Source organism: Callorhinchus milii, unplaced genomic scaffold, assembly GCF_018977255.1.
Source record: "Callorhinchus milii isolate IMCB2004 unplaced genomic scaffold, IMCB_Cmil_1.0 Scaffold2, whole genome shotgun sequence".
Lineage (NCBI taxonomy): Eukaryota > Metazoa > Chordata > Chondrichthyes > Chimaeriformes > Callorhinchidae > Callorhinchus > Callorhinchus milii.
Genome location: NW_024704743.1, coordinates 68,378,616 through 68,391,259, shown reverse-complemented (window position 1 = coordinate 68,391,259; position 12,644 = coordinate 68,378,616). Strand labels below are relative to the sequence as shown.

The 12,644-nt window shown below is 41.7% G+C and overlaps 1 protein-coding gene across 3 annotated transcripts in view; it reads left to right on the top strand.

Moving 5' to 3' along the window:
- Positions 1-7,956, top strand: part of zgc:112332 (uncharacterized protein LOC553712 homolog) — a 38,546-nt gene extending 30,590 nt beyond the window's left edge. For all 3 annotated transcript variants that reach the window (XM_007907620.2, XM_007907619.2, XM_007907621.2), the window contains 2 exons: positions 536-728; positions 7,692-7,956. In XM_007907620.2, coding sequence (XP_007905811.2) covers positions 536-728; positions 7,692-7,794 — 296 coding nt within the window. In that variant the 3' untranslated portion in view covers positions 7,795-7,956. The remainder of the gene's footprint in view (positions 1-535; positions 729-7,691) is intronic.
- The last annotated feature ends 4,688 nt before the right edge of the window (positions 7,957-12,644 follow it).

The window sequence follows — 12,644 nt, the reverse complement described above, 5'->3', positions numbered from 1 at the left end:
GTTGGAGCATATTGTTGTAAGGAAAGTGGAGCGAAGTTTTATCCTGAATCTAATGCATGCTACAGTCAGCCAGGATCATTTTATGCTGATGTGTAAGAAAAAGAGGATGAATTGGTCAGCAAAATTATTCACAGAAATGGGATATCAGTAGTCTATAGAATAAATTGAGCTACTGTGCAGCATAGATAATATTGGGCAGTGTTCTGTTATTTCAGAGACGCTCATATTGGTTCCAACTGCTAGAGCAAAGTTCTATACATTCCTTATCAACTCAGTTACTTTCACTTTTAACTTTGCATAGTAATAAAATGTCCTCAAACTGCTGTCCTTTCTAACAAAGGTCAGTATTTTTTTCCTTCCTTGACTTGTTCTCCTCTCCTCTTAACTCAGTGTTAACCAGTTCATAATTAAGCTCCATTTGTAGATGTTCAAGACAAGACAAATTAATAATTTTTCAGCAAATATGCAAGTGCATTCGTGGGTGGGTGTAGAATTTTAATTGACTAATTTACCCGAATGACATTCTCTTTGACAGGGACCGGGGTGACAGTCTATTCCTTGCATCCTGGGGCGGTGCGGACAGAATTAGGGAGACACTTGAACGTTGTGATCCGGGCAAGCTTCAAACTGTTCCATTTTTTTACCAAGTCGCCAACAGAGGGTGCACAAACCTCAATTTACTGTGCTGTGGCTCCAGAACTGGAAAAGAAAACTGGACAATATTACAGGTAAATGCGCAGGGAATACAGTGTCCCTGAATTATCTGGGATTAAGTGAGAAATTGATTAATTTAAAAACAGCGAGGTCTAAAATACAATATTCATAATGGTTGCCTCATTTGTCTACAAGTTGCACAAGCACTACATTTTACAATATCTTGTGAAGTGCTTTTGAGATATCCTGCTGACGTGAAAAATGATATGTCAAATGCAAAGATTTCGTAGTTATGTTCGGAAAGGAAAGTCAGAAATAGCAACAACAGCAAAATTACATTTGTATAGCGCCTTTCACGTCGGGAGGACGTCCCAAAGTGCTGGACTTACGGAGTTACGGACCCGATCTGAGGGTCAGGGTGGTGGAGGGTGGAGGGCAGGGGGTGAAGCAGGGAGATCGAAAGCACAGTCGAAGAGGAGGGTTTTGAGGTGGGTTTTGAAAGTGGCGAGGGAGGGGGCGAGGCGGAGGGACTGCGGGACGGAGTCCCAAAAGGTGGGGGCAGAGTGGTGGAAGCTCCGCTCACCGATAGTGGGGCGAGCAAGGCAGGGGACGTGAAGCAGGCCGGAGATCGTTGAGCAGAGGGAGCGAACAGGATGGTACGGGATTAGTAGGTCGGAGAGGTAGGGGGGAGCAAGATCATGGAGGGATTTGAAGGTGAGGACCAGGATCTTGAACTGTATCCTCTATGTGATGGGAAACCAGTGGAGTCAGGCAAAGATGAGGGTGATAAAGTCGCAGAGCCTAGTGCGGGAGAGGACACGGGCTGCAGAGTTCTGGATGATCAACAACAACAACAACTTGCATTTATATAGCTCGGTTCACTCAGGGCAGTGTCTTAAATTCAGGCTGGGAACTGACATTCAAAAAGAAAAAGGAATTTTTCCTAGTTTCCTAGTCAACAATAAAAATTGATCACTCACTTCATGGCTGTTTGTGGGGCATTGCTGTGCAACAAATTGGCTGCCTCATTTGCCCACAAAACTCAGATTCATTGCATTTTACAGTAAATTCTGTGAAGCGTTTTGGAAAATGCTCCTGAAATGAAAGGCAGTATATTAAATATAAATATTTTTATTATATTTATCATTATAACTCATGGGAACTCGGCTCACATGCTATTTACTTCTGGATGTGTCAGAATGGCATTCCCTTGGGTCGGCATGATGCATAACTGGGTCTGAACCAGAGGTTGCTGTTTGCAACTTCCTATTATGAAGAATGCACCAGTATGGCAACAGGACATTCTGAATTAAAATCCTGCTGTACAGAGTGTTCTTGTTGATGAGCAGATTTAAGTCCTTGTTCCATAGCTCAACTTGGCCAGGCTTCACATGGGATTGTCCTCCCCTCAGAGCTGAGTATAAACTCACCAACATTTGCTGCCAAATTTCTGACTCACGGCTGTCTGAAAAGCTCTAACAAGCTTTACCTGAACCTTTTGATCGATTTTTATTGCCTTAAAAATAAAATCCTTGACTGTCTGTTGCCATGTTATAACCAAGTCAGGATTCAATATCCCCGAAAGCGGCATTAATCTGCTTGTAACAATTTTTTTTCCCTATTATAGCTCTCTGTGTGTGTCCTAACAGGAAAATGTTACAAATGTTCTGATTGTGGCTGAGCCTATTCTTATCATGAACATTATTCAAGGTTGTTGCTGTTTGTGGGACATTTACATTGTCCATAAACTAGCTGCCGCTTTTGCTCACAAAAGTCACTTACCTTACATTAAATCCTAAGTGCTTTGGACTAGATATTCTCCTGATATAAAAGGTACTATATCAAATATAAAGAATATTATTATTAATTCTTCAAATAACGATTTCAGGGTTGTAATACCTTATCAGCCATTCACCAAAAATCTCCAGTGTTATATTATACATCTGAAATGTATAATTCATAAGGCATTGTTAATGTGGCCAATGGTGCTTGAAATAAACGTTTATCAAAATAAGCTCTGGTAATTTAAAAATTGCAGGTTAAAGGCAACTGAATGTGAATTTCAAATGCATGAGTTATATTAGCCTTCATAAGAAGTTAAGATACATTTTTTTTTCTTTTTGCCCCTATTAAGGAGAGAGGTGCCAGAGCTAGCATATGAACACTTTAACATTTTAGGCGTCTATTGTCAAAATACTTTACCTTAGCACCAACAAAGAGTACCTTCTATCACACTAATCCTTGTGGCCTGTCTGAATTACCACAGCCATTTCATGTCAGATTTAATAGCAGTGCTTGTGCTGGGATATGAATGCCCACACTTACTATTATATAATTACTGGCAACAGAGAGATAGAGAGAGACCTGCTTCCATCAATCTGGGATAGATTCAAACCAGGCCTCAGTCATGAAAGGGCATTTTATTAAGCTGTTGCATCATCCTTTGTTCATATTTTACTGGCGAGGGGGTTATATAGATTTTTTTTATGTGAATCAAATCATTCTCCAGATTTTTGCCTAGTTTTGGCCTTTTCTATTTGGTTTTACTTTCTACAGCTGAAAATGTGTTCTCGTAAGCACTGCAATATTGTGAAGGGTCTGCCACTGACACAATCTAAACAGAAGATATGGGATGGAAAACCCATGGCCTGCAATTTGTATCCATGGGGTAGAGTATATAAGTAATTTGAGACATGATATATAGTTAAGTGTAGTGGATCTAAGATTGTAGACTAATCCATGTAGAATTAATTGCTATTAACATCTCCATTATTGTAGTACTACCAGGATGGTAGAGAGCTAACAAGAAGGACTTAGGTCATTTTTCGTCTATGTTCCTGTGAATGGGATTACCTGATGTCTCATGAGTAGTGTTGCTCCATGAGTCAGAGCCATGAGAGAGAAATCATACCCCACAGCTATTCATCATGTAGTCTTTCCTTGTAACAATCATGTTTTAAAAGGGCTTATGTTCCACTTTCTCCTCTCACTGGTATTCCCAGGACATACACGAGGACATTTAGCGATATTCGCTAAGAAACCAGGCCACATGGTGACTGAGAATGATCCAGGGTGACTTTCCTTCTTGTCTGCCCACCCTCGCTGTTGGAAAATCCATGGTCTCTCCTCTAAATCTCACTACAGCAGTAGGGGCAGAGGTCAATAATTTGACTTGTGGGAAACATTCGTGCTGTCTTCTCCCACAAGTTTCTGTACATTACAGCACCAAAAGCCTGTTGTGTTGCTGGGCTTTCTTGTAGAATCTTTAAAAATCTGGTCAAATAAAGGTTGAAAGATTATGAGAATTAAAAGAGTACTTAGCAATGTGTTATACAACCACATTAATAATAATAATAATCCTTGCATTTGATATAGCGCCTTATCACGTCTTCGAGATGTCTCAAAGGGCTTTACAGGATATACTGTAAAGTGAATTGACTGTATATTTTGCGGGCGAAACATGGCAGCCAATTGCGCACAGCAGTGTCCCACAAACAGTGGTAGATTGAGTGACCAAATTATTCGCAATTCTCATATAACAAGGAACTGAGGCCATCATCAGGGGTATATTATCAGAGATACTACAACACCAATGTGCACTTATGTAGTGCCTCACACATATGATAACATCTCATGGTACTCTGCAATAGGATGAAGACCACCATGTAGGAAGGGGAGGTTGTTGACCAAAGCCGTGTCAGTCTGGCTCAGTTGGTAGCATTCTCACCTCTGAGTCACAGAGTTGTTCAAGCCCTATATCATGACTCATAAGCTGACAATCTAGTGCATTGCTGGGGGTATCCTGAATTGTCAAAGGTGCCATGACCCGCTCTGACTTCCCACACCTCCGCAGCATCGCCTGGCTCCGCTGCTGCCTCTCCCTTCAGGCTGCCAAAACCCTCATCCACAAATTTATTACATCTAGGCTCGACTATACCGACTCCCTGCTTGTCGGCCTTCCCAATTCTTCCCACCATAGTCCCTTCACCTTGCCCCCTCCCTTGCCTGCTTCAAGGCATGTCTCAAGATTCTCCTCTTTGACTGTGCCTTCCGCCACCTTCCTACTGTTAGAAAATAAAATCAGCCAAATCTGCAAGGAAATTACGCTAATTCCTCTAACCAGATATCAGACTGTTTTATTATAATTCGTTCGTTATTCCCCAATATCCCGATGGGTCAGACCAAAGGCCGGTACAATCAACAGATCTTATAACAGAATAACACCACTATAGATATCTCGAGTTCAAGAGTTCAACACTGTGTCTTTCCAGCACACAAGCTTGATTCTTCATGCTTTCAGTCTTCCTGCTGACAGCTTTCAATCTTCCATCTGATATCCTCAGTCTTAGTGTTTCCAGCTCTTAGTCTTCCATCTCTGTATCCTTGTCTCCACGACCCGGGACGGCTCCATCTCCCGTATCCTTGTCTCCGCGACCCGGGACGGCTCCATCTCCCGTATCCTTGTCTCCACGACCCGGGACGGCTCCATCTCCCGTATCCTTGTCTCCGCGACCCGGGACGGCCCCATCTCCCGTATCCTTGTCTCCACGACCTGGGACGGCCCCGTACACAAAGTTATCGGAACTCTTATACCAATGTTCATCCAATCATGGTGTGGATATTAGATCATCTGGTCGAAATCATGCTGGGTTCACGTGAACACCTCATGGGGTGTACGTGCCTCACACACACAAACACACTGTCCTTGAGACAGTCCGTTATCTCGTGTTCGTGTAGGGAGTTTCAGTCCAGCTGCCCACAACACACTTAACTTAAAAGTTAACCCGTTCGCAACATCTATTATGATTCTAACATTATACAAAAAGTGTAAATTCTAACACTACCCCTACTCTCCCTGCCCTCCACAACACCTGGCCCCTGCTCAGGTCCAAATGATTGACTGTCCAGCACCTTGGGATGTCCTCCCAACGTGAAAGGCGCTATACAAATATAACTTGCTGCTGTTGTTGTTTTGTCATCTTTCGGATGCCAAGTTAAACCGAGGCCCCATCTGCCTGTCAGATGTATAACAGAAATGCTCTGTTATTTCCCAGACCAGATAATGTTTGTTCAGCATTTGGGGGTTTGATTTTGCCAATTAACTTTGTATTGTTTCCCTTCCCAGAGGTGAAAATAGAAAGCTTCATTTAAAGGTTTATTGATATTTTATCTTCTGTTGATCTCCATCTTTGCTCAAGATGCCTTTAATCAATTTGATCCAGCAGACGCCAGGCTAGCGGTTGGTTATTTGGTATCAGTGCCTAACTTTCAAGCTTGCATCAGGCCCCACAATTCCCTCATATTGAAAGTGTCTATATGCTACTTGTACTTGAGGCCTTTCACCACCATATATTTCTCGCTCTGGAACTCCATCCCCCAGTGCCTTCGCCTTGCTTCCTCCCTTTCCTCCTTCAAGGCCGGTCTCAAAACCTTTCTCTTTGACCGAGCCTTCAGCTCCCCTCTCGACTCTCTTCCCCCTCCTCGCTCCCTCCCTTCCCTCCCCTCACCCTGACCATTTCCCCCCTCCTCGCTCCCTCCCTTCCCTCCCTTCACCCTGACCATTTCCCCCCTCCTCGCTCCCTCCCTTCCCTCCCCTCACCCTGACCATTTCCCCCCTGCTCGGCTCATGACCCAACTGTGCAGCGCCTTGGGACGTCCTCCTGACGTGAAAGGCGCTTTATAAATGGAATCTTGTTGTTGTTGTGGGTGGACTGGGCTAAAGGGCTTCAAGTAATTGACCTGTTTGGCAGAAGGAAACCCCAGCATCAAGAATGCCTCAGTTTGATTTGTTCTGGGGCAGGGAAACCCTGGACTTCAGTGAGGTGAAGCACTCTGTATCTTCTGGCCAGACAGAGAATCAAGCGCGAGTAGATTGAATTCACTTGGTTTCTCAAAGAAGCATCAGTGATGCCACATTTCTAAGCAGACATGCATGGCCAGGGAGAAGGCATCAGGCAGAAGGCATTGTGCGTGGTTCCTTGAAAAATTGGCCAGCAAAAATTGCATCAGCACCATCACCTTTGACCCATAAATTTGACTGAAATTTAGTTTTAACACAATTGATCTTAAATACATTATGCAGTTTAATATATAATGTACATATCCTTATGGCTGCACACATCTGCTGTGGTATTATGGCATTTCCATTTAGGTTGAATATGAAGACACGTTAATGGAAAAATGCAACCAAAAGCATTTGCAACGTAGATTAATGCCGAGAAAGAAAGGATTTAAAAAGGGATCTGTCTTCACAATGCATTTTCGGGAAACCATCAATACTGGGCAGGGTAAATTCTATTTGTGCTAAATATCTAATCCTCACAGTTCTGTCATGGTGATGGCACCAAATGTAGATTACTACTGCTTACTGGAATGGAGTGAGACTAGTAAATGAATAAAATAATGGTCCTTACATTTGGTATAGTGTCTTTCGTGTCAGGAGGACAACTCAAAGTGCTTCTCAGGATACATTGTAAAGTATTATGTATTTTGGAGGCAAACGTGGCAGCCAATTTGTGCATATGTTCCACAGACAGTCATGAAGTGAGTTCCAAATTTTATTTGTGGAATTATTTATAATAATAATAATAATACTTACATTTGATATAGCGCCTTTCATGTCTTCTCGACGTCTCAAAGTGCTTCACAGAATAGACTGTAAAGTGAATTGACCGTATATTTGTGGGCGAAATGCGGCAGCCAATTGCGCACAGCAGTGTTCCACAAACAGTTGTGGATTGAAAGTGACCAATTTTTTTTTGTTTGTTTTGGAGGGATTATTATTAGGCGTGTGGAGTAAGGAGACTTGCCCAAGGTTTCGCCCTGCCTGGAATTGAACCCAGGTGTCTCGCTTGCAAGGCGAGTGCTCTAACCACTGAGCTACAGGGCTCCAGGACACCAGAAGAATCTCCTTTCTGTTTTTGAATAGTGCCATGGGGTCTTTCATGTTGGCGTGAGCAGGCACACAGAGCCTCGGTTTAAATGCCGTATTGTAAGATTTCTGTTGTTTTACTCTTTCCATATTGTTTTGCACACAGCGATTGTGCCCAAGTAGACTGTTCAAGAGCTGCGTCCAATGAGGAAACAGCGAAGAAACTATGGGACGTCAGCTGCAAAATGGTTGGAATCGATTGGCAGTGAGATCTTGATGTGACAAAGATCTGTGCAATGATAATGTTTATGATTTAAACATTTTTTTCTAATCTGAAGATTAATGAAACTGAGATTATCACAGTAAAATAAATTGTCACAGTAAACTACTGCCAGAAAACTATACATTATATGATTAACATTTGTCTAAAATTAAAGATTGTGAAGAAGTTTGGAAATTCCTAAATGTAGCCTTTTGTTGCAGTTCTTAAAAAAAGTTGAAGTAGCCTAAATTCTGCCCAATCTTACATTTCAAAACAACATTCTGAAATCTAACACTGTCACATCTAAAAAACACTAATGAATGGGAGTTGGGAAAAAGCAGATAAATGAGACTGAATGCATTGCTCTTTCAAAGATCCAACACAGACATGATAGGCCGAATGGCCTAAACTGCAGATTTCTGTGATTCTATGGGGAGTTTTTATTGGTCAGCCACACACGTGGAAACCCATCACATTGCTTAAGAGTACTTAAACCAGATTGAGTGTTCCACAAATGTACTTAGAAATGTCCCTGAATCTGGAATGGAATTTGCACTCTCTCCCTGGAAGGACATATTCTGCTTACCTAATTCTGGAGTGTATTAGGCGCAGGTTGGCAAGACACAAGACTTGGGGACCACAGAATGTGTGTGTTGGGGTACTGCTGGAGTAGCTGAAACAACAATAACAAACAAGAAATTGTTTCCTGTGAGCTACCTGGTAAGCAGCAAAGCTCAGAATGAAATGTGTGAGAGTATTGCCACCATCCTACTTCCCACAACTCAGACACACATCACCACCCTACATTTTCCTGGGAATCCTGACAGTTATTTATAATTTGGTTTTGCAGCCCCAGGTAATATTTGATTTATCTGTGATAGTTTTCTAAAATAAACTTAATTTTTCTAACTTCTGTGTTAATAATATTATTCCCAGGCACATCCCCCTCCCATGTCAGTTGATCAATCTCATTTTGTATAATAGGGTTAAAATGGCAGTATTTCTAAATACATTCCATTTCTTATTCAGGAACTATTCCATAAGAATAGTGTGGACGTGTTCTTTGTATTATCCTCCTGCCCTGAAAAAATAGGTGGATGAAAAGACCTGTGCGCCTATATCTCAGATTATAGCTTAATGAGGATCATTTTTGATTACCATAAAAAGGTCTTCCAAGTGCATTCGTAAGATTGGTTTGGATGAAGAAGGCCCTTCAGCCCTGATCTCATCCCATCTCATTTACATATAGAAATGTACACTTGGATTGAATCCTACTCGCCCCCTCTCCTACCACACACACACATACACACACCATCCTCCCATCACAGCATTGAGCAGCATTTCAAATGAGATGAGGGTCCTGGCCTCAATCACCCTTCGTGACAAGTTGTTAATTACACTCTAGGTAAAGAATTACACATTCAGGGGATGTTGATCTAACAGGATCTGAGCGAGGGTAGTACCCTCTGGATAAGTCTGGAGATGCCACCTTCTGAACTTGCAAACTGAAGCAATACTGAAATCTTCAGGCTTATTTGAACCAGACTAATGAACAGAATGTGTTCAGGAATTCCAAAATGTTGGGTTAACAAAGGGTAGCATCCCAGAACAACAACAACAACAACAAGATTCCATTTATAGAGCGCCTTTCACGTCAGGAGGACGTCCCAAGGCGCTGTACAGTTGGGTCAGGACCCGAGCAGGGGAGAAATGGTCAGGGTGAGGGGAGGGAGCGAGGACGGGGTAGAGAGTCGAGAGGGGAGCTGAAGGCACGGTCAAAGAGAAAGGTCTTGAGACCGGCCTTGAAGGAGGAAAGGGAGGAGGCGGCGAAGGCACTGGGGGATAGAGTTCCAAAGCCTAGGGGCTGAGAGGCTGAAGGCCTGGCCACCGATGGTAGGGCGGTTGGGGCGGGGGATGTGGAGCAGCCCGGAGCCAGAGGAACGGAGGGTACGGGCAGGTAGGTAGGGGGATAGTAGGTCGGAGAGGTAAGAGGGAGCAGGGCCCTGAATGGCCTTGTAAGTGAGGATCAGGATCTTGAAATCAATCCTCTAGGGGATGGGGAGCCAGTGGAGGCGAGCGAGGGTGGGAGTGATGTGGTCCCGAAGCCTGGAAAGCACCCAGGGACACTACTCTGTGTGAGGGGTGCTAAATAAATGCAAGTTGTTGCTGTTGAACCTTTCAGTATGTTGGCTACTCACCCTCTGAAATGAATAGCCACACATAATGGTGGGAAATATGCACAATCTATTTGTGTGGAAAGTGTTTTGACTTGTAGTCTACATCCTATGTAAAAATAATTTCCTCCATGTAGGTATTGCACTTTCATGCGTCTAAATTTGAGAGCAATGCACCAATATAAATGCTTCAAAGGGGGCTTGTATACTTTGCTTTAGGCAACAGCTAGACAACATCATCAGTATTGGGGTATAATACTGTGCTTTTGTGCGCATCACTGTGGTATGCAAATTTAATTCTGACAGATATTAAACAATCTCAACCAAATTACTTTTATTCTGTTGGCATATATTAAAGATTGGTTCAAGTATGATTTATTATTGCTGTGTAGTGTGCCATATAACTATTTGGAAATTTCATCTAACAGTTCTGTCCCTCCTCCTCCAACAATTTGCTAAATTAATGTTTTTACTCTACTGGCGTGCAAGATTTAGTGCCATGTTCGATCTATGGCAGAATTTATGAACCAGTGCAAATACTGCCCGACTGAAATTTAATTCTTAGACTACTATTTACTGTATGGAAATAAATTGTTGTTACCAGTACTTCTGGGTAGGTAAATGCCCCTACATCTTTTCGACTTGAAAAATTGAGGTTCACTGTATAATTTAATATGTTTTTTAACAACAGTGCATTATGCATTAATTTTACTACATTTTTCCCAAATTTATAAATAATGAGTCCTGATGGGTTAGTGAATTGGACGCATAACCAAAGTCCAACAGTAAATTAATGACCGCTTAGTTTACAATAACCTTTGCATCGTTTCACTGTTTTACTATAGTCTGATATTAATGCTATTGAACTCAGTAATTCCCGCATGTAAGTAATTCCAACGATTTCCTCAGCATTTATGATTGAATTCAAGATATTTTTCAACAGTAGTGGAATAATGAAAGGAGCACTGATGTTGAATTGTTTCTGCACCAGACTTAATGCACTGACTAGTGTATTTATTCATACCATGGAACAAAAGATTAGAAACAATTATAATTATAATTAGCGAGCAGAATTTGTTTACTTGGCCAAATCTTTATCTGCTCTTCTACAGCCTAGGAGTGGAGGAGATAAAAATCAGAAATCCTTATCAGTTTTCTAATTTTATTACAACAATCAACTGAATTGTGCGGACTTTAATTTTATACGACTGCCTATATGCCACTTAGTGTCTTCGGCTCTTTATACTGATGTTTCATGAACAGTACTAATCAGACATCAAGTCTCACTTGCAGGTAATTATAAATTGTATGTGCATCATCTTTGTCACTTCAGACTGCACCCTTTCCTTCTTACTGGACCTTAGAGTGATAAATACAGTCTGTTTATTGATCTCTCAAGAAAACGTTAACAGTTTCTAAAATGCTAAATTTTACCTTGTTGTTAAATTTGATCCTCCGCCAGATGTGAAGAAGTAAAATAAACGGCCAAAACTATGCAATCTGTCAACAGAGCAAATAAAGCACTGAAGCTTAGGAATCAAAGCACTGAAACCTATACGGCTCTTTGAGCTTAAACAAATACCAGCTTCTCCACTGGAGCCATATACTACTATACTATTCCCTAAGTTTTACATGCCCGCTTTTATTCTTTTGCATCAATTATTTTCAAATACTTATTATGATTTTAGATGAATGAAAACTACAATCAAGTTCTGCTGGCATATATCTCAGACTTATCTCTTTAAGGTAGAAATTTATAATACAATTTTACAATCAATTTACATCTATATAGCGCCTCTTACATCAGGAGGACGCCCCAAAGCATTTGACCATCATAAATTTCATCTGGGTACAGATTTGCTCCATTAACGTAGTATTTCAAACTGTCCACAATTTGTTAAATACATACAGCCTTCATTTTGAATCCGGGTTTCTGTAAATTCTTTTAAGTTTCTAAAATAAAACTCATTAAAACAATTGAATTTTTGCAAAATATTAACAATATGCCAAAATGTGCACACTCAGAAATCCTACATTAATAGAGTAAATCTAGACCCAGGTGGAATTTCTATTCAATTGTCTTTCAAACCAGTACCAGAGATTAACATATTGTAGCAGACACGAGGACCTCAATCAGGAAGGCTAGGTTGGGCTGGAAAGGATGGAGACCCAGGTCTGACCCAGGACCAAGGAGCACGAGGCACAGGCTACATGGCTTGGCTGAGGTAGGTTAATGACTAGAACAGGGGCATTGCAAGCGCTCTGGTCTACAAGAGGGGAGGCAGGCCCTACCCATGAGCCCAGGTGCCTGCACTCCTCAATGGTTGTTGTATTGCTGTTCCGAGTTTTCCTCGTCCTGAGAGAATCCCGGTGTGCGTCTATATCTACCTGCTCGGGGCAACAATATCTACAAAGGTACGGGAGGGAGTAAGGAGTGAATGAGACTCACCTGGAGTATAAGCACCAGCACAGACTAGTTGGGCTAAATGGCCTGTTTCTGTGCTGTACAATCTATGTAAATCATTAATGTCAATCTTCAAAGTTTCAGCTTTGCATCAGGTGCAAAACTGACTGCCAGAACAGTTTTGAGTGACTGAAAATCACTTTTCACAAATGAAAATGACTGCATTGATGAAAAGTTGCTCAGATGTTCCAAAATCTACGACTGTAAGAAACAAAAGGG